At 33.0% G+C, this 23,713-nt stretch overlaps 1 protein-coding gene across 1 annotated transcript; it reads right to left on the reverse strand.

Moving 5' to 3' along the window:
• Window positions 1-8,649: 8,649 nt before the first annotated feature.
• On the reverse strand, window positions 8,650-10,791 carry LOC149532106 (oxalate--CoA ligase-like). Its single transcript, XM_089810049.1, has 3 exons — window positions 9,347-10,791; window positions 9,109-9,212; window positions 8,650-9,010 (listed from the first exon to the last, which is right to left on the reverse strand). The coding sequence occupies exons 1-3, from the start codon at window positions 10,620-10,622 to the stop codon at window positions 8,804-8,806; spliced, it is 1,587 nt and encodes a 528-aa protein (XP_089666175.1). The 5' UTR covers window positions 10,623-10,791; the 3' UTR covers window positions 8,650-8,803.
• Between the last annotated feature and the right edge of the window lie 12,922 nt (window positions 10,792-23,713).

A 23,713-nucleotide genomic window follows, 5' to 3' on the forward strand; every position in this document is an offset into this window, starting at 1 on the left:
TCTTCTTTACCATTTCCTTTCATGTTGAACTATTGATTTATATCTTCTTCTTTTTAATAACATTCTTTTATACACTCCAGATGGATTAAAATTATTGTTTCTATCTTGAAGAAGCGCTAACTTTAGAGGTGTGATAATTGTGGAGGTACAAACAAGCATAAGCATTTGGTTAAAATTAGAAGAGCTTAAATCAATTCAAATGACTAGTTAATTGACAAGGGAATAATATCTAGTATTTGTGCACCTTGACTCTTTAACTTTTCAAATTTATAGTTAATACTTTCAAATCATATTAAATTTTATATGTGATAAAAAGGTAATTACTTAAACTAGGTATTTTAAATTCATGAATATTGAATATAATGCTACACTAATATATTCTTATTAAGTTATTATAATATATAATATAAAGAAAATAAGTTTGTCAATATAAACTTAGTGTCAATGGTCCCTTGGTCTATCAGTGAAGTTGAATGGATCTGGATGAGCTCACTAGGGATCTCAAGTCTTCCTAAATGGAGGACTCCCACATCATAAAGAATAAGACTGAGATCATACATATATAAACTTAATTATTAATAAAACTCTTTTTTAAAATTAAAAAAAAATCATTAAAAGTGTTTTAAATAAAGATAAAGACAAGATTCTTATGCTTTTAAATATGAAAGTCATATAATTAAAAGAATCAATTTTTGGGGAAGAACTTTAATAAAAATGCAAATCCAAACGAATGACAGAAATCATAATATCCGTTCTTAAGAAAACTATTTAATGCTACAATTTTTAACTCGATTCGCACATGACAAAGTACATCACCACACGTAATTTATACTTACAATTATTTATTACTTTTATGTTTGGTAGAGAAAATGAACTTATCTATTAAATCATTTAATAGTGAGAAATAGCTATTTGTTATTTGCTTAAACTTAAAGCAGGCTCGCATCACTTTGCTAAAAGTTAAGAGTGATTGATAAGTAGGAGATAATTTCCACAGCTAGTCAAATTGTGATATGAATATCAGGATTTAACTGTGTGATTTTGAGTCAAACTCGATGACCCATGTTTCATGAGTAGTGATTCAACATGAATCTATCTCTCATGAGAATAAATGGAACACTTAGCACTCATTGGATCTAGGTGATGCTCACAGGGGTGAAGCACCGGGACTTCTCGGGAGGTCACCCATCCCAGTACTACTCCAGCCTGAGCGCGCTTAACTACAGAGTTTCCTCCATAGTTAAACCCAAAGCTTGCAACCCCATTTGCAAAACCTTCACCAAGTGTTGTGCCTTATGAACCATTCATTAGAAAGCCCCTTAAGCTCATCAATTGATAAGTAGGAGATAATTTCCACAGCTAGTCAAATTGTGATATGAATATCAGGATTTAACTGTGTGATTTTGAGTCAAACTCGATGACCCATGTTTCATGAGTAGTGATTCAACATGAATCTATCTCTCATGAGAATAAATGGAACACTTAGCACTCATTGGATCTAGGTGATGCTCACAGGGGTGAAGCACCAGGACTTCCCGGGAGGTCACCCATCCCAGTACTACTCCAGCCTGAGCGCGCTTAACTACAGAGTTTCCTCCATAGTTAAACCCAAAGCTTGCAACCCCATTTGCAAAACCTTCACCAAGTGTTGTGCCTTATGAACCATTCATTAGAAAGCCCCTTAAGCTCATCAATTGATAAGTAGGAGATAATTTCCACAGCTAGTCAAATTGTGATATGAATATCAGGATTTAACTGTGTGATTTTGAGTCAAACTCGATGACCCATGTTTCATGAGTAGTGATTCAACATGAATCTATCTCTCATGAGAATAAATGGAACACTTAGCACTCATTGGATCTAGGTGATGCTCACAGGGGTGAAGCACCGGATCTAGTTAAGAGTGATGTTTAATGATATTTAAAATGTATTTGAAAGAGACCATGAGATCATATATACCACTTTAAATTATGGCTGCTTTATAAAACAGAATCTTTTGGGTTGTGAGTAGTAAAACAAAATAGTTTGAAGTTCATAAAAATAAGGATGCATAGTGTCTAGTTTCTATCGATTGAGAATTTGAATGGAGAGTTGTGTACTTAAAGTTCTAGTGTCTTTGTGGAATGAGGTATTTTAAAAGAACGTTGAGATAGAAAACATTTTTTTAACAAGGACATATGATATTTGATGAGTATATCATATTGTTTTAAAATAATTATTAGACAAATATGTTTTATGATTTGAGGACATAATATTTGATGGTGTTATTTTTGTTCTTAATTGTTTAGTGATAATTGAAAATCTCTCTTAAAAATTATTACATTGATATTTGATTTTAACAATTTAAATATTAATATAGTTGAAAATTCTAATTATAGCAATTAATAATTATTAGTTTAATATTTAAAATTGGAAACATAAGTTTTCAGATCTATTAGATATAAAAAATTTAAGTAAAATTGAAACTAAATGATTTTTACTTCTAATTCTAGTTTTAATGGGAGATAATTTAGAAAATTGAGTTAACCCAATAATCTATGATTTCAATTTTTAAAAAAGTATACATATGTGGTCAATATATTTATATAGAGAGTGCCTATCAATGCAGATTGTTTTTTAAGCCTTAATTATTTAAACTAGTTGGAGGAAACGACAAAGTGAGTGTTAATAAGTGTACAACTCTTAATACTTATAAATCTTGCTAATATTCAATTCAACAAATGGCCAAAGTAAAACATGTTAAAAGATATATTATGAGTGTGTTTTCCTGTATGCCTACTCACTCTTCATTTTTATTGAAGTATTGTAGAATAGTAAGCATGGCAATGACGATGATTTTTTCATGCTACTTTTGCAAGTTTTAGAGCACACCCCAATCATCCCTTAGTAGAAGATATGATCAATGAAGTTAAATGTTTTAAATTTATCAAATTCTATTGCACAGCCAGGGAGATTTCTGAAATGGGATAATATTATTTGATTAGTATATTCTGAGCTTGATGTAGTCTCTTTCACTGATTGGTACATTTGTGTGTAAAGTTTCAAGTATCATTTAGCATTGCATATTGTAGTAAAAATAATTCAACATGATAGGAAATGAGTATCAATTGTTCACTAAACCATAAGTAATTCCATGGAAACATCTGCTAGGAAAAGTAAATAACATTGGTGACCTCTTTATTTGACAAAGATAGTCTTGTACAACTAGCGGAAATAATATTCTGATATAGCAGTAGTGATACCAATGAAACTTCTCAGTCTAACAGACACGCTACAGTTTTTGAATAGCAACAGTGATATTCACTGTCTGAATTGTCAAGAAAATCCCATGTCCTGGCAATCAATAAGGTTGACCAAAGATGAATATGCAAGGAACTCCTAAGAATCAAACAAAGTTCCAAAGGCACACAGTGTACACCCTCGACTCAACCCTCAACTCACTATAATCTTCACCACTCAAAATCTTGTCGTTGCGCCAATGTATGAGGGGGAAAATAGCAGGGTAGAGTCTATGCAAAAATGGAGGTAACAAAATACTCAAAGCTTCACATACCTGCAGATTTTAAGAAGAGAGAATGTTTTATACGGTGTATGAATGTTCAAGATTTTAGAATTCACAATCTAATGGCCGACACACATTCAATGCACACCTTTTTTTTTTTTCTGAAAACTGCATTAAATGTTTAACACTAGTCATTGCTCGGCGTAGCAAATATTTCGGGTTTCGGTACAGATCTATAGGTCTTGTTTGACTGAGTTTTGACAAGATTAATACCTTTCACTGTGCAAGCATTGTGCTATACGTTTGCACAATACAATTCATTAGAAAAACTTTACTGTTTGATCAGTTAAAAGTTTCAAAAAAAATTGAACACTAACTGTTCACTATATGCACAAATATTTATGTAATGAAATATTATATTTGAATAAAAATATGTAATAATTCAAACATTTCATTGGTTGAAAAAAAATTCAGAATAAGCATCTTATGGATGCTATAGTATCCTGCTGTCAGCAGGGACTAAAAAGGGGCAATTCCTACTAAAGAAAATGTTTTCTTGGGTTTTGGGTGGATGAGAAAAGTAGAGGCACTCTAGTAGTTGGGAACATATTAAAGAGAAATAATTAAATGGAGCTTTCCCCAGAAAAATCAAAGATCCATAGCAAGTTCCTAAGCCGATGCCTACTTATAAATATAAATATTTGTCTAAAACTTCACCAGTTAAGACTCCCCTAGATCGACACTAATATAATGTTTAATAATTGGAGCGCAGATGGAGATGCATTTAGAAAAGTTGGGTATGTCATGATCCATTACAACTTTTCTTTGGCCAATCACGTCGTATTGTGCATGCAATTTTTGGTTGTAGTCGTGATTGAGCGTAGCAAAATCTGACAACATGAGCATGCGTTGCTTTTCCCAAAGCGTATTTATTTTGAGGGTGCGACCCTACATTGTCGGGTTTCAGAGCATTATTGTAGTCTGTTTGAATAAAATAACGTCCACCGAATATCGAACTAGTTTCAATGGTAGAATTCTCGGCACAGCCATTTTCGTAGAAGACAAGGTAAATCAGAACACGTAATCTAATTAAATAAATAATTGTATTTTCTTATTTTCTTAGTGGCAATGAAATTATATATAGTTGTTGAATCATGAATAATAGTTAATTTGTTATTGCTTAAGTTAGAATCTAATTAAATTATTTTATTTTATTTTATTAGTGGTAGTGAAATTATGTGTTTGTTGGATCAGTCAAATAATATTTGATTTGTTATTGTTTAAATTATTTTTATTAATTGGAGAGAAGTTTATAAATAAAATTAAAAAAATTATAGGGAGTGCACTATGAAAGAGGTTCACATCATTTAAATTTGACAGATAGATTCATGTAAATTACTACTTATAAAACATGAGTCAATGAGTTTGACTCAAAAAATTACACAGTTAAATTCTGATAACAATATCACAATATGAAAGAAGTTCACATTGCTTTGTCAAAGAGGTTCACCATAACTTGAAAGAGGTAACATCAAAAAGTCATTGAAGTTGTATATGTATGTGAGGAGTCATGAAATCATTTTTTGCCCTAATTATGAATGAACAAAAATTAGAATGTGGTCTTTGGATGGTCATGGAGGTGAGTTTACAAAAGATGTTGCATTATTGTGTGGTACAAGGAAAAAAAACAAATAAATTTGTATTGTTGGAATAAGGGCTAAGCCATTTATGCATTCAAGATCAACCCATTATAGTAGTCGGGGAAGATGTCTAGTCAATTAAAGATAGTTAATGTGACTTTTTTAAAAGTTTGAAGTTGATGCTACCTCATAAATATTTTTCTAAGCAGTTCACCACATTGAACTCTTTATAGGCCAATGAATTTGATTCATCTAGATTTATTTCCTTTTTAAAATTTTGTCAATTTTTTAAAATTATTAAAAAATTGTTTGATTTTATGTTTGTTAGAATGTAATACTAATGCTAATGTTCTTAATCTTCTATGAGGTGGGTAGTTAAATTCAATAGTTGAGCGCACAATAGTCCCACCCTTATATTCCCTCTTATTGTATCTTAATTTTTAACTCTAGTTCCCACCCTTATATTCCCTAATTCAAGATTAATCACCTCATTAAAAATCACACCATTTAATCTTCAACTTAGGAAGGGTAAGTATCGTTTAATTAATCAATTTATCAATTGATAGTTAGGACTAATAGTGAACCCATAATTAGGAGTGTTATCTAATTGTTTTAGTAATAGAATACATATTGAAATTTGAGGACTAACATTTAGAGATGAGCATGAAGTATGTTTAAGTTGCAAAAAATTAGAATGGAACTTCACATCAAGAGTGGTCAACTTATAATGGAGAAGAAAGAAGTTTCACATACGACTTTAGTGCAGAATCACAAAGCACAAAAACACCATATGAAGAATTTTGAATCACATAAATGAAGCAGCAAAGGAAAGAACAATTTTCAAAGAAATCTAATGTACTAAAGACGCATGTATTTAAATAGCAAATATAATAGTAAGTATATAAAAAAAAATGAAGTATAGAAAGTTAAACATCAAAGAAGGGTTTTGTCCTTCACAAGATCTGAAACTAGGGTATGCCAATTTCATACATGTATTATGTATAGGACTTAGGTCCCGGGAAAGATTGGAGGTTTTCTTCTCCATTATTTTCTATCATTGCCTGTTTGAACATAGATACATGTAATTCTACTTATTTCATTAATATAGATATAAGGCTATGGTTGTTTACCAATATAAAAAAAATGTTAATCTTCTTAAGATTTTGTTTGATTTTGTTTTTTATTTATTACATGATATTTTTTATAATTTTTGAAGAATAATTATAGACATATACATATTGTATTGTAATATGGTCAAAATATAAGAACTTGTATAAAATAAATCAACTCCAACACCTTCATAAAAATTAGGTCAACATAAATACATACATACTATCATTCAAACCATGTAGTGGCAAGTTGTTTGAATGAGTTTAATAGATTTTTTTAATTGGTAATAGATATATTATTTTATTTGATACAAGAATCGTATAATTATAATTATAATATATTAAAAAGATGAAGATTTTAAATTAAAATTTTATTAAGTTTACAAATAACATTGCAATAATTTGAAGTATTTGTATGTGATTTTTTATTGTAATTTTGAAATGAAAAATAAATTTTTTTTAATAAATTATAAAAAAAAAAATTTCAATATAATTAATGTTGATAAGAATTCTACAATAAGAACCATGTTGAAATTTCTTTGGATATATATCTATACCAGTTTAAAATATATTAGAAAAATGTTAAATTATATAAACATATTTATATTTATAAAAATTAAAAAGTTTTTAAAAATTATTTTATCAATTTAAATTTTATTTTTAAAAAATAATCAAAAAATTAAACTAAATATTAACTAAATATTTTTAATAATTATATAAATTAAAAAATTAAAATTTTCAGTTCTATTAATTTTAAGAAAATTAAAAACTTTCTAAAAAAGTGCTTCATAATATTCAGTGTTTCTGAAAAATCCACAATATAAGACTTCATATCCACCATTCACCTCAACAAAAAAAACAAAACCAAATCTGATTGGAATGGAAGGTGCTTATTTACTTGCCCTTCACTTTTGAACCTTTTTTTTCATGTTATCTTTATTTTGAGACCATACATGTATATTTGGTTAAAGATTATTTGTATCACCATACCATTATTTTTTTACAGCAAAATAGTATTGGTGTTATGAACCCACCATGTCGTTTTTTCATGTTCTAATGATAATCCTAGTATTGTGAAATAGTATTCGTGGTATAAATCCACCATGTCATTTTCTCATGTTCTAATGATAATCCTAGTATTGTGAAATAGTATTCGTGGTATAAACCCACCATGTCATTTTCTCATGTTCTAATGATAATCCTAGTATTGTGAAATAGTATTCGTGGTATAAACCCACCATGTCATTTTCTCATGTTCTAATGTTAATCCTAGTATTGTGAACCTTTCTTTTGAGACTTATAGTAGTATCTTATAAAGGTATGTAAATTTTTAAAAGTACCAAATTGTGTAATCCCTACATATATTATTTTAGGATAAGTGTTGGGGATGTCTTGCTCTTCTTCTTCCACATTTGCCAAAGAGAGTTAGGTAGAGGTAGGAGTGTGTAGTGCTCAAGGGGGTCATTGTTCTAGTTATTCCTTGAGTTAAATCTTGAAAATTTGAGTGTCATGGTAATTGACAATTATAATACATAAAAGTTATTTTTTACCATTTATTGCATCATAAATCAAAAAAAAGATTTGATCAAATAGTTCCACATGTACACAAACCAGTTAGGTAGAATTAGGGTCGTGTAGTGCTTAAAAGAGTCATTTTTATAGTTATTCCTTAAATCTTGAAATATTAAGTATCTTTGTAATTTACAATTATAATATATAAAATTTATTTTTACCATTTATTAATTATAAATCAAAAAAGATTTGACCAAACAGTGAACAAGATATCTAATTCATCCTAATGCTAGTGTAAAATTCTGATTACACTTTTTAGTAATTATTATTCTATATTGTGTACATGTTCATGGATTAAGGTTGAATCTATGACCGTATTTGGTTGATAACTCTTATCAACCGAAGTTGTTCCAAAATTAAGAATCTTGATGAATTAGGTAAGTCGGGGTAACTAATCAGCAGTAATCAAATAGCGGAGGAAGAAGAATTGTGGGCCGTCCAGGTTGACGGCTAACCAACAATGGTTGACGAAGAGCATTAATTGCGTGGCGCCTCCCTCGTGCCCTTCTCCTCTCTTTCACTTGTTCGCCGTTGCCAACCGCCAACTCTCACGGGACCCATTCTTCACTCTCCTATTTCGCGTGACAACTAAGTTGCCAAATCCTAACTGACTACCAAAATAGTCGCGACCTCCCCGAGAAAAAACTAGCATGAAAACGACAACACTAGAGATGTGGATTTTATGTGTTAAATTATACGCGTCAATGGAAGAAAACTGGAAAATTTCACGCCTGTAAATATGATATTGAATTGTTCAATGTCATGACTCATCATACATGGTGAATTTCCCCTCGAAAAAAACATTTCATACATCGGTATCCAGATATAAATATTGAATTGACCAATGTATACATTGAATAGAAAGAACAATATGCTTCCTTTGATGAAGGCATTTTTTACATGACTTTTTATGCATGAGGTGGCCAGTGGCTAGCCCGCTTCGAGGAAAGAAAAAAAAGTAGCGTTTAGGCAGTCAGTTATTAAGCGCCCATCTTTGCACGCGCTGTTACACCAAAATGTTCAGCCATTACTCGCCGCTGGATTTTACCACTCGCCGTTTTAGGCAGCGAATCCGTCACGAAAACCTTCTTGGGAATCTTGAATGCCGCCAAATTCTTCTTGCAGTGTGTTATTACATCATCTCCGCTCACCGTCACGCCTTCCTGAGGAACCACTGCCGCATTTATCTGTAAAACATCCCCAAACAATAAGTTTCCCCAACTCTGATCTAAACAAATTAAAATATATTTAGAAAGAAAGCGAAATTTAATTAAAATAAATTTACCTCTTCGCCGTATTTCTCGTCCGGCACGGCAAACGCCACCGCCTGAGCAACGGCCGGATGCGATAACAAAACTGCGTCTACTTCCACCGGAGATATCTTCTCGCCTGAAAACAAAAAAAATACAGAAAGCCTTCAAATATTATTTTGATCGGTAGGCAGCGTTAAAATATTTATATCCGGGCACGGAAAAATTGGTTGACTGATTTCTACGAGAGCAGAGAATTTCTAAAAGAATTACCTCCGCGGTTGATGAGCTCCTTGATTCTGCCGATCAAGAAAAGATAACCTTCCTCATCGAGATAACCGAGATCTCCGGTATGAAACCACCCAAACAGAAAGGCGCTTTTGTTGGCCTCTGGATTGTCCTGGTATCCTTTCGTGACGTTTAAACCACGAATACAAACCTTGCCACTGGCACCAGCCGTTTGCTCAGCGCCGCTCTCATTAAGAATCGCCACTTCTAATCCGGTAGGCTTGCCGACGGATCCCGGTTTCCGGTGCCCGCGGTGCGGCAGCGGATTGGATGTCATCTGATGCGCCGCCTCCGTCATTGCATAAGCTTCTAGAACCGGTGCGCCGAACGATTTCTCCAACCGCTCCAAGATCACCGGAGCCAACGAAGCGCTGCAGCTTCGGATAAACCGGAGCTTCGGGTAAAAATCCTCCGGCTTGGCCAAGTGCCTGTCGAGAAGAATCTGGTGTATCGTGGGCACCGCAGTGTACCACGTGGCGCCGTGAGATTTCATGTCGTTCCAGAAGGTGGAGGCCGAGAAGCGGCCCGCCGCAGGTAGCACGACGGTGGCGCCCGAGACGAGCGACGAGAGCAGCGCCGCGAGGAGGCCGTGGACGTGGAAGAGCGGCAACGTTATGACGGTCGTATCCGACGTGGAGAGGTCGTAGGTGTCCCTGATGTGCTCCGTGGACGCCGCTAGGTTCAGCTGAGTTAGCGGCACACCCTTCGGACGGCTCGTTGTCCCTGACGTGTGCAAGAAGAGCGCCACGTCCTCTTCCACGTTGTCAGCCGGTACGGCCTCCGCCTCAGTGGCGCTGCTGTTGATTTTGAAGATTCCGGCAGATTTCGGCACAAATTTGACGACTGCAACGCCGTCGGAAGATTTTTCGAAGCGAGCGGCCACCGCCGGGAGTTTCAGATTCACGGCGGCAGTCTCGGCAGCGGCGTTGGGCTCCGTTGGCAGAAAGAGAAGCTTCGATTTAGAGTCTTTGAGATAGAACTCGAATTCCTCGGCCGTGTAGGCGGCGTTGAGAGGCGCCGCCACGGCTCTGGCTCGTATGACGGCCATGAACAATATCACCAACTCGATGGTGTTCGCAAAAGTGAGGGCGACGACATCGCCGGGCGAAATACCGGCGTTTCTGATCTGAGCGGCGCATTCGTCGACGATCTTTTGGAGCTCGCTGTGAACCAATTCGTGTTTTCCCGACACCACAATCGCCTTCTGGTGAGGAAATCTCTCGGCCGCTTTGGCAAGATGAGCCGTCAGAGTTAGCGGCATGGCCGAACAGACGGAGAAAACAGATGGTTCTGCTGAATGTGGACGGGGGGAAATGAAATTATAAAATTCAAGAGGGCGGCAGAAATGAAAATATACGTGTGTGTATATATATAGAGAGAGAGGGGTTGTGGATCTTGCGTTAGACGCAAGTGCAACTATGAAACACGAATGGCGATGGGGCCAAGTACACGTCACTGTAATTGCGCGTTTTGGTCGCCGGTTGGGGGCAGCAGTATCTTTATCTTTTTACGAGCGTCTTATTTAGTGGCGGTTTATATGCTAGGGTTTCCTCCGCTTATTATTATTCCGCCAGGGCGTATGGCGTGTGGAGCATACGTCAATATCTTGACATCTCCTTCAAAACAAAGGATTGGACTGGATTCTTCTTCGTCGTCAAACCGATCTGTTTTGAAACTCCACAAATATTTCAGCGGCTCGAATTTCGAGTTAATAACTACTGTTTGTTTTTTTCGTTTTGTGTTTTTCGGTGAGAAACAGACTAAAACAATAATATTATTATTATTAAATCAAACCTTGATTCAGTAAAATAATATAAGCAATCAACTTATCTAACCTAGGTTCCTCTTCACTAATCCCACCAGGGAATGGGCACCCTTAGAACCTATAGTGGTGTAATCCGAACGGTCAACTTTCAAAAGTATGATTGCCTAGGGCTATTTGGTAACCATTGTTTGGCCATCCTTAAACATCACACACTAAGGGAGAAATTAAGGTTGGAAAAATAAGTCAACTTTGACTATTTAACACTTTTAGTAACTAAGCCTTAATGTGTGATGTTTAAGTTGTTCGCAATTGTCTGTCTATACAACTTATTTATTGATTATTAATGGCTTAGCTAATAGTTATATTAAATGTTTGATTGGTCATTTGTACTTCCTTTTTTGAAAGTTTTTGAAATCTTTTGAGCAAGTCCATTTTGTACATATCCTCTATGTCTATTTTGCGAATATTCTCCAATCACATTCTATGAAACCATATTTTCTAGAGCCATTTCATCAAATAATTCATTGGTTTTATCTATGCTCCCACATTTCTATACATGTCTTGTAGGGTGATTGAATGCCTCTCATTTATGCTTTGATGGATGTTATTGCTAGAAAGTTTCTAAAGCATCCTTAAGAAACACCCTTGGTGAAAGTTTGTACAGCCTTGAATAATTGGTTACCTATTAAGATTGAATAAGAGGAACTAGATTTCATCTCAAACACATTTGAAGAATTCATGGAAAATATGAGGCTTGTGTTAAATAGTAGTGTTGCATTATTGAACCCATCTTTTTTCCATGGGTCTTCATTGAAGACGCAATAAAATAACACATGTTCATATTGGGGGGTTTTAAATAGGCCAAAAAAGGGGAGAAGTGGGTAAGTATTGAAGGGGGTAACAAAAATAGAGTTTGGGGTAAAAATTAAAATAGGAGGATTCTTTAGTATGTCACAAATGCACATGTTATGATTCGTGTTCACTAAGTGAAATTTGTGTGCTTTTTTCATTTGTAGAGGTTAATATTTTAGTAACAAGGTTGTGTTTGATGAGTAATTGGCCAAGTACATATCCCTAGACAAATGACCAGTGGTTGACAACAAAGAAAATTATTTTGCTTGACAAGTTGAAAATAAAATTTCTCTTTGTCAATGCCCTTCCTCTATATCCTCCTTAATAATTGCTAGCTGGTCTTTGCTATCATCAATGTTACCATGAACTATCTGAATATGGGAGGTGATCTAAAAACTTATTTTTGTTGGCACTAGATTTGGGCATGAGACACCTCTTGTAGGTTGTGCCTGCAATGTATTAGTTGGTTTTTTTTAATCTCATTTTTCTCTTTCTTTCATCCTAATGATGAATTCTAGAATTTGATCAAATATATTGATGAAAAAATGAATCATACAATTGTAGAAAAGTCATCTCTTAATATGAACATTTGTTGAATTTAATGTCTCCCCTACCACCAATTTCTAGATCTTACATACAACGATTTTAGAAAAATGTTTCCAAGTCTTGAAAGTGTGCTTTCAATCCTTCAATAGAAAACTATCAAAAATTTCAGAAATAATGTTGGGTATGTCAATATCAATGGAAGAATAGTAGATGTACAAGTGGGGCCTAGTTGGATGGTTGATATGAATGCCATCTTTTGGAAAACTGATCTACTTTTTTAATATTTATACAATTATAATTACCAATCAAAAATAAATTTAGAAATAATGTGAGACCTTAATCTTTTATTATTAATTGATATAGTCAGTTATCAACCTCTTTTCAGCTAAAGGCTTATTTGGTGTTTCAATTATTTCACTTAGATTATTTAGGTCAAATAGCTGAAAACCACATACCATAATTATTTTATTTTGGGAAGTGTTTCTCACATCTAATCTAGTTATTGGACAACTACCAAAAGGTCTTATGTGACTCCTTGGCCAATTTCTGCATATCTAAGAATAACCTTAAACTTTCAACTTTAGTGTTTTAATATAATTCAATCTAATTATCATTTAGTAGGAATGATGTGATAAAAATATCAATAGACAATCATTCTTAGAGACACCAAACTCAACAAAGATGTGTTTTATTAAATTTTATATATATGCACGACAGTGAACATATATGTTATGATGGTATAAAGATATAATTGATGTCTAGATTACATCTTTTATTTCAATTCTTATAAACTTGTGTCTATCTTAATTTTTGGAGTTTAATTAATATTTGTTTATATGAAACTTTACTTACTCTTTGATTTTCAACGATTTTCTTTTATACATATCTTAGTGGTTTTTGTATTGTATAAAGTCCTTTTTAGATAGGGGCATATAAGAGCTTTCAAAAGTCTTTTAACTTTCTCAAATTTAAGTTGTTTCAAAAGTTAGAGAATGTTTTGCTTTATGAATTTTGTCTAATTTTTTATTAATATTTGGAAAAAAAATATTTGAATAAGATTTTTATCAAAGAAATGTTTTCTAAATATTACTTTTTCAAGTTTTAAGATTTATTTTTTCTAAAAAGTTTACTTTCATCATATTAATATTTTAAAAAAGAATACTATTTTTTTCTATTAAAAATAGTTTTCTTATATTTTAATAATTGTATTCAAATAATTCTAAGTATCACTCATAGAAAATGTGTCTCTTTTATTTTCTATTTTAAATATTTGTTAGATTTTAGTACAAATAATGCTCCTACATTGGAGTCTCTATAGTTCCTAATTTAATATTTTAATTGAAATTTGCACTTAAGCATATGAAGCATGGATTCTTTTTTAAAATACCTATGATGGTACTAATGAATTTTAAAAATATCAGCTTCAAGATCTATTGGAAGATCTCAAGTATAGAGATTTTTAAGTCATAGATAACTTATTATTAAAATTGAAATATCTTAATAGTCAATTAAATGATTTAGAAGTAACATTTATTGATATTTGTTTGATTCATATTATTTTTTGAAAATGTCTTCCAAGATAATTTCAACAGTTTATTAAAAAAATGTACACACTCAACTTGTTATTCCTAGTCTAGCTAGTCAACTAACTTGTATTAGTTTTGAGAAGTTATTACATCAAGAAGCAAAATTAATTCAGTTTAGTATTCTTAAAACTAATGAACATGCATTCATGTCTAAAAATCATACTCATAATTATAATATAAGATCAAAGAATCAACATAATTATCATAATTATGCCCCAAAAAAAATATTTGAAGTCCTTTCATAAACATCATAATAATAACTCTAATGTAAAGATGTGTATGATACTAATCTTGTCATGCATTTACATGTAGCTACAAGTTTTTGAGGCCTTTAGATTGGGTTATTGATAGTTGTACATCTTAACATGTCACTTCTTATAAAGAAGTTTTTGATTCTTTACATCTTAATACTTCAAATATTCTTATTCAATTAGCTAACAATCATAGTTGTAAAGTTGAAGGTTAGGGTGATGTGACTATTTGTAATGCCCACCCGTATGTTGCTTTTCTATTCGGGTTACCAAACTCTTTGAGGCCTAATTCGTGCATGTGTTAGTCCCAAATATATTTGATAGTTGTGTGGCATTATTTCATGACTTGGATTATATATATATAAGAGATGATTACTTAGTTGATTATATTTCACGCATTGATTAATGATTATGATTACTTGTACATTAATGATGTTTCATATTGGAAGTCTAATGGGAAAGTGAGATACTGAGGGGGGGGGGGGTATGAATCGGGTTCTTTAAACTTTTACCCTTTCAAAAAATTATTCAATCTAATATCTTTCACCTTAAACCCTTATCTCAGCAATATCATAAATCACATAAACATTTACTACAATGATGTATCGAATATAACAACTAATCACATCAATGAAATATGTAAAGAAATTATTAACACATAACACAAAGATTTTGGTTACCAAGAAACCCTCCAAGGTGAAGGTAAATTAGGGTGGGGATGGCACCCACAAATCTTCACTATCACAACAATAAAATTTTCTTGTTAGGGCTATAAGTTTGATCACTTCTGATGATCTACCCTATGAGGGGTCTACCCTATTAAGAGCTTACAAGACTTATGCAGTCTACCTTGATTAAATGATTTAAAAATTACAACTAAGTAAGCATTATGTTAGGAGATTTATAAAAGTTTTTAAGACCACTCTATTAAGAGATTTACCCTAAAACACTTGCTAGAATGTATCAGTACTTGATCCTTCGATTTGCACTTCAAATGTTGATAACAAATCTTCTCTTTACAATCTCTAATCTGATATATCTGTATTCTACCCTTCACTGCTCTATTCGGATGATATATATGGTTTACCTTCACACTTTGTCTCTAGCATCCAAACTAGCAACGTCTATCTCACGCATTATGAAATTAGGGTTTGGATCCTCTTCTTATAACCATATGTTGAGGTTTCTAGATCAAATTCAATGATCCAAATCCTTCACTTTTGTCACTTAGTCCTATTTGTTTGATTGGTTGATCACCTTGCATAGGGATTAATGATCCATAGAAAAATGTGTGATCACCTCTGTAATTGACTCCTTAAACAAAAACATACATCTCCAGATCAACAAAAATTGTTGACCTTGGTGCTTGTGCAATTCCAAATAATTATATCAAAGTTGGTTTACTTGACACTTGAACATTCTAATGATCGGTCATAATTGTTTTGCATGTTGTCACTCGGCATTTACTAACTTGGCTTATAATGTGTGACTGGACATGAACTATCTTCTAGATGACTCAACATGTATTAGAGTACTCAACAACCATAGACTTTCTCGGCAGTCACTACTGCTCGATTCATACATGAAATATATACAAGTCTATTTACAATGCTCAAGCCTATATAGGATGGCTTAGTCATAGTGATGATTGACCCACTCTGCCAAATATATGACTAAGTGTTTGACACTAATAGAAAACATGATTAGGGATCAATAGTTTCAATGATTCCTAGTGAATGTGATTGCTTTCATTACAATGTTCGATGATATGTCTTTAATGATGAATATTTTATATTCATAGTGATATAGTGTTATATTTGAGCATTTGATGATTTGACTTGTGATTTATTATGGTACTTAACACATATCTGTATGTGTATGGTGTGTGTGTGTGTGTCTATTTTACTTTTCTATCTAATGTGTCTGATGTGGTTAAGGGAGGGAGTCATAGTCACCTTCTAGTTGGGATCTACATGATGTACCACTACCTTCCATTTTTTGTTTAGCTTTTATATATATATATATATATATATATATTCATGCTTGTCTTTTATGCAGGTTGTAGGTTTTGGGCATTAACTTCCCTGAATTACTAGGATGAGTGTGCCCTATCACAAAAGCTCAATGGTAAGAATGGGAAGATAATGATCAAGTCCAATCTCAGTCATAGCCTAAATATGTGTCCTTCAAGGAGGACTCGTAACTAAGTGTCTACCCTTTTTAAACCCATGAGTCTTTCTGTGCATATGTGGTTTGGATTTTCGCTTTGTTGATTTTCCTTATGCATTTCATGTAGTTTGACTTTGTGATTTTCTTGGTAGAATGCTTATTTATGATCTTTGGATTAGGCATTGATATTTGAATGATTAATTTTTATTTGATGATATTTGATTTATTGGAACTATTGGAATATTTGGGCTAAATTAAAAGATTTAGTTTGAAGTCATAATCTAGAAAATCAATTATTTCATTTTTAAATTTTTTTTATAGATAAAAGGCCCTTAGGCCCATAATTATTTTTGTTTAGTTTATAACTTTAGAAAATTATTAACTTTTATTGCCAAGTTATATGAAATAGATCTTTATCTGCTTTATACTTTGAAATCCATTAGCTTATTTAATATTCTAAAGAACCTACAATGAAACTTTGACTAAGATCAAATTGTTAGAACCTTATAAATAATTGGATTGGTTAAATTAATAATTAAATTATTTACACACTATGCAACATGAAGATAAAACTCTCATAAGTAAAATTTCAAAACATAACTTTGAATTAACATTTAGAGATATCAATATGGAGAAATCTGATAATTTTACTAAGAAGATGAATATGACTCTGAATGTTCATCGAAGGGATGGGTAGGTTTGATATTCTCAAGACAGATGTTCTCAATTTTTGGAAATGGAAAGGAGTAACTAAGAGGGGAGGGGTGAATCAGTTACTACAAAAATAAATCCAAAAGTCCCTTTAAGATGTCAACACAATATAAAACCAATAACTTGATGTAACTTAGTTAACAAATATTTTGTTGTAACTCGGTTAACACTGAATATATTACTGTCACTCGGTTAGCACAGAGATCTTAAGATATTAATGTGATTAATATTTATTAACTTAGTTGTAGAAACATAAAGGAAATAACATGAACACAAGAGACACCAAGATTTAAGGTGGAAACCCAATTTGGGAAAACTACCAATTGCAACTAGTTATTATTTTTCACTCTTCTGAAGTGAGCCCTATTAGAAGCCAACCTTGTTAAAGTTTTAAAAAACATTGTTAGGTGTGACCCTATTAGAGGATTTAATTTACCCTATTAGGAGTGGCCTTGTTAGAGGTCTTTCGACACTTCAATCTAGAAATGCCACCATGTTAGAGGACTTGCTAAATAGTTGTTAGGCTAACTCTGTTAGGAGATTTGATTCACTACTACAATTATTAGAGAGTAATAATGACTTGACCTAATTGTTGATGTAACTGACTTTGTTGATTCAAACCTTAGTTCTGCCTTGATTACTTGATCCTCCTTTATTAGAATGTTCTTTGCATCTCGGTCAACTCTGATGTTCTGCCCTTTATAGATATACTTTAATCTCGCTTCCTTAATTCATCTTCTTCAATTTTGTATTTTAGTCTTCAACTTGACCTTTCATGTATATGATTTACCTTTTCAAGTTGGCTTGAATATTCTTTTAATCAATCAAATATTAACCCTTAAGTCAACTTGAATTAACCAATAAATTTTTCAAACATAATATATTGACAATCGGGTAATAGAGGATTAAGTACTCGGTCAATACTAAGAATTCCTTTGTTAACCAACCCAACTTGGTTAGAACATGAGTTCTAGTATTAACCAACCCAACTCGGTCAATATTGACTTCATGCTAATTTTCCTTTGGTAACCAAGCGAACTTGGTCAATACTAGATCTACTTCATTAACCAACTAAACTCGATAAAAATTGTCTTTGCACTTGGTCATCACTGAACACTCAGCATACACAAGAAATTGTCTTCGATTCTTGAGTGAGCGTGATTATCACTGACTACTTGTTAAAGACTTGACATTTTGTGTAACATCAAAGACAACATACAATTGCATAATTGTTTTCAAAAATCTCTCTTTGGAATTGATGGTAACACAACATGTCATGATACAAAGAAATTTTAAAGCAAAATAGAAGGATAATATCCTTAGTTTCATTCTGATTCTCATCCAAGAGAACTCCCTCTATCGGTGAGAACTCCTTTGGACATCAATCTCTCCCTCTAGAATGATTTTATTTGACATGAACTTGCTAAAGACAACAAATTCTCTCGTTCTACAAAATTTCTCTGAGATGACAAAAAACTCTCCATCTCTAACATATCATGCCAAAGATAATAATAAATGTATTCTCCATGTACCTAATGTATTGATTCATATGAAATCTTCTCTGACAATACTACATCAACTTGTCTAATCTTCAAAAATGCTTGGTTGATGCACCACTAAAATATGATTAGTGAGCTTCAGATAGGGGAATGACCCCTAGCTTACCTCTTAGATACAAAAATGCATCCTTAGGCAATGGCTTGGTGAATATGTCTGCAATTTATTCTTTTGTGTTCACATATTCCAATCTCGCATCTTTTTCTTGCACTAATTCTCTCAAAAAATGATACTTTATTGCAATGTGCTTTGTCTTGGTATGCATCACTAGGTTCTTTGATATGTTAATTGCACTAGTGTTAGCACAGAAGATAACTATTGGATCTTTGATTTCTTCCTTCATACCTAATGACAATTTTTTGAACCAAATGATGTTGGAATAATTAACTATTATTGCATCATATTATGCTTTTGTTGTAGACTAAGAGATGTAATTTTGTTTCTTGCTTGTCCAAGACACTAGTCTATTTCCAAGAAAGAATGCTCCACCACTAGTGCTTTTCCTATCATCAACACTTCCTGCCCAATCAGCATCAATGAAGGTTTTCAATTCAAAGTTTTCTCCTTTCTTATACCACAAACCATAATCTTCAATACCTCTTAGATACTTCATAATTATTTTTATTACCATTGTATGATTTTGTTAATCTCAGATTGGTTTTGACATATGAGTGACAATACACTTAAGTCATTTACTAGATAGAACTTAGTTCATGCCGAACAAGTAATGTATGTCGAGCATAAGTTGTTAGATAGTGTGTGTCGAGTAAATAGTAAGTGTCGAGTCACTCGAGTGTTGAGCAAACAATTAATGCTGAGTGATTGAGATGTTGAGTGATCAATGGATGTTGAGTCATTCAAAGGCTGAGTTACAACATTGAAGATACAGTGGATGTCGAGCATCAAAGACTTCAAGTGCCAAGTAAAATAATTTTGGACAATTATTTACATAATGGCACAAATTTCTATTTAAACCATTTTTTAACCAACTTAAGGATTGTTTTGCAATTATAGATGATAAGAACAAATCTATATCGAGAATCCCTATGCAGTGCATACAACCAATTAGTTAAAGGAATGGATTAAGAGGTAAAATAGATGAATCACAATCATTGATTCATATCTAACCCTGAGTCACCTAGGTCTTCTTAAGAAAAGTGAGCCCTAAAACATTGTATATGTGAAGAGAGAAGTCTGCATACACAAACAGAGCATTCGTGGTGGCTAAGAAGTTGTGAATTAAGTTATGAATTATAGAATTAGTTAGAGGAGAACAAATGAAGTAACTTAGAGGATAGAAGTGATACATCTGATCAGAGAGGATCAAAGATACATGCAAAGAGGTGATTTTGTATCCAGTAGTAGAGTGTTAACTGCAAGATCATTGCTAAGAAATTCAAACAAGTGAATCAATTAATTCTCTTAACAAAGTAGTCCTAATAGGTTGTTGTAAATCTTTAACAAGGTGTTGACTTCATTATAGGTTTAATTCCTTTAATCAGGCACACTTCTAACAAGATGTTGAAATCCTTTAATAGGGTAAGAGCTAACAATCTTGTAAGCCTTTAACAGGGTAGACATTTCATAGGGTAGATCATAGTTTATGATCAAACATTGTAACCTTCATTAGATACACCTTACAGCTACATTAGTGAATATTTGTGGGTGTCATCCCCACCCCAGTTTTACCTTCTCATTGGATGGTTTTTGGTTAACCAAATATCATGTGTCATATATGTGTTGAATGTTTATTTTCATGTTATGGATGAACATGCTTAGTTTGGTATTTCAGTTTACATGCAAATTGTGAGATGGATGTGTGCTGAATGATTTTATGGTTAAATTTTTGAAGCACTGATTCAAACCCCCCCCACACACCCCCCCCCCCCCCCCCCCCCCCACCCTCTTAGAGTTTACTTTCCCTATTGCATTTCCAATAGATTTTCCTTTAGATTAGCATAGAATATTTCCACCATACCAACTGCTAATGTAATATCAAGTCTTGTGTGTAATACATATTGAAGTTTTCCAATTATTGATCTATATGTAGTATAATCTACCTCTTTGGAATCATCATTTTTGGAAAGCTTTTGTCCAATAGACATAGGTGTTCCAACTGGTTTGGAATCTTCCATTCCAAATTTCTTCAATATCTCGTTGATGTACTTTGATTGAGTAATATCGATATCATCTTTCTTCTATTGAATTTGCAAGCCAACAAGGAATTTAATCTCTCCAAACATTTACATTTCAAATTCTTTACTCATTTCCTCATAAAAAGATTTGCATAAATCATCATGTCCAGTGAATAATGCATCATCTAAAAATATTTTTGTCATCACTATCTTTGTTAGAAATGGAAAAAGAAATCTGTAAATAAACAATACCAGGAAAGAATCTAAGTGAGTAAATGCATGAAGAGATATTACCATAAAATAGGAGAGAGAAAGCTTCAAGCCCCAACACCATGAGACAAGATATTTGGAAAGGGGAAAGCAAAGAAAACCCCTTGTGACATTATGAATGAGGCATGAAAAGCCTAAGAAGGAAGAGAGAGAGAGAGAGAGAGATATTCTTGTCTCTTGCATGTTTAAAGATATTGCGGACAAGAAAGATATTGCGGACAAGAAACCCTATAAACCCTAGCTGGAAAAGCTGTACGAGGGCACCAAGAAAACGTAAATACACAGAAAGAATGGTGGCATAAGGGGAAAAAACCAGGGTACGAGAGAGACGTGAAAGCAATGAAACCCTCAGAATTCACAATGTCGGGCCAACATATTGCCGCATGCACGGCTCATTGTGAGAAGTACAAAATTTCATCATTGATCACCCATTAACTTGCAATGCAAGGAATCATTCCTCTCATTTCTCAGTCACATTTTGCACAATTGGCAAATTTATGTAATTTTAAAAACATAATAATGCAAAACAAAACATAACAATGTTTAAAAAAAATTGATATTTAGATAGGAAAACCCTCTGGCGGCAAGCCTTCCAAAGGGGGTTAGATGAAAACTAATAGAAAATAAAAAGTAACCTGCACGAATTAGAGCAAACAAAAGTTAAATGGGTTTGGCGGTAAACCAGCCAAACTCAAAAAAAAATTCAATTTCTTCCATCTTAAGAAGATTAAAGAAGAAATTAGTGAAATCTCTCTCAAGAGTCTCCTTCGATTTGTACCTTCATGCAAACACTCAAAACAAAGATTAAACTGCTCTGATACCATGTTAGAAATGGAAAAAGAAATCTGTAAATAAACAATACCAGGAAAGAATCTAAGTGAGTAAATGCATGAAGAGATATTACCATAAAATAGGAGAGAGAAAGCTTCAAGCTCCAACACCATGAGACAAGATATTTGGAAAGGGGAAAGCAAAGAAAACCCCTTGTGACATTATGAATGAGGCATGAAAAGCCTAAGAAGGAAGAGAGAGAGAGAGAGAGCAATCGCTCATACAATAATTGAAAAGAGGAAGAAACCTCATTGTTGTTGAATGAGAGAGGAGGGTCATCTCTTAAATAGAGATGAGAGAGATGAGTTAGAATGTAACTCCCATGTCTATGAATGCCACCATTCATAAGTGTGTGAGGCCAAGTGTGAGATTCCTCTTAAGGAGGAATAATCTAAAATTAGAAATTACAATATATATTTGTCCTCACATATTCCACTAGATGACAAAATAAGATGTAGTGGAAAAAGGACAAAAAATAAATATATTAGGATACCTTGGCTTATATCCTAATATATTACAACAATAAAGAAAGGAATTCTAACCTTGGTTTATAAATACACCAAGGAAAGATTACAACTTCTAACAATCTTCTAATGTGGGCCTTCCTTGATGTATAGGTTGTCGTTGTCATTTGTCCTTTGAAAACCAATCTATACTAGATGACTATGCAATCTTTCATACCAAGCTCTACGGCTTGTTTGAGATCATATAAATATTTATGTAGTCTGCAAATGATATCCCTTTTGTTGGGATCTATAAAACCTTCAGGTTTCTCAATGTAGACTTCTTCTTCTAGAATTACATTCAAGAAAGATGACTTTACATCATCTGATAAACTTTGAATCCATTATGTGCAGCATAAGCAAGTAGTAATCTAACACCTTATAGTCTTGCAAAAGGAGAAAAAGTCTCTCCATTTTCAATACCTTCTTCTTGAGCATAACATTTGCAAACTAATCTTTCCTTGTTTCTTGAAACTTCTCCATTTTCATTTAACTTTTTTGAATACCCATTTTGTGCCAATTACATTTTTATCCTTGGGTCTAGGAACAACAATCCAAGTTTTGTTCTGATCAATCTCTTCATTCATTGCCTTAGTCCAGCTTTCATTTTCTAATGCATCTTTAACAATTCTAGGTTTAAACTCAATAAGAAAATATGTACCTTTTAATTTCTTCCTTGTCATTGTTCCTTTTAACTGATCTCCAATTATTTTATCAGGTGCATGATGTCTTCTAACATATCTAGCTATTATAGGAACCTTCTCCTTGGATTTAGAACTTGTTTCATTCTATTCATCATGCTCAGAATCATGCTTCGGTCCCACTGTCTGTAACTCGGGTATGTTTATATATTACGACCCATTTTGCACTTGTTGAAACTTAGGTCCTTCTAAGTGTAACTTGATTCTTTCAAACTATAACTCGAGTTGCACTAGCTACAACTCGAGTTAAATTGGAGATTTAGGGGACTCGGGTGGTGAAGACTGTTGATTTCCAATTGCATTTTTTTGAATCTTAGGTATATATCAGGTTCAAAGTAGACAAAGTTTAGTTTATGTAGTTTTTGGGTTCTTTTCTACCTTTTTTCTTCACTTTTTTTTGCAAACTCATCAATTTTCACATGTGCACTATCTATGAATTTGTGAGTACAAAGATTCATATATTTATATGTTTTTC

The sequence above is a fragment of the Cupressus sempervirens genome, chromosome 11 (assembly GCF_028749045.1).
Source record: "Cupressus sempervirens isolate cs-2001-9-10 chromosome 11, ASM2874904v1, whole genome shotgun sequence".
Taxonomy (NCBI): domain Eukaryota; kingdom Viridiplantae; phylum Streptophyta; class Pinopsida; order Cupressales; family Cupressaceae; genus Cupressus; species Cupressus sempervirens.

Excerpts from the sequence above, each read along its gene's own strand:
- LOC149532106 (XM_089810049.1), bottom strand. The coding sequence starts at position 10,622 with ATGCCGCTAACTCTGACGGCTCATCTTGCCAAAGCGGCCGAGAGATTT. Across the intron at positions 9,213-9,346 it reads GGAGCTCATCAACCGCGGAG|GCGAGAAGATATCTCCGGTG; the intron begins GTAATTCTTTTA and ends TTTTGTTTTCAG. Across the intron at positions 9,011-9,108 it reads ACGAGAAATACGGCGAAGAG|ATAAATGCGGCAGTGGTTCC; the intron begins GTAAATTTATTT and ends GATGTTTTACAG.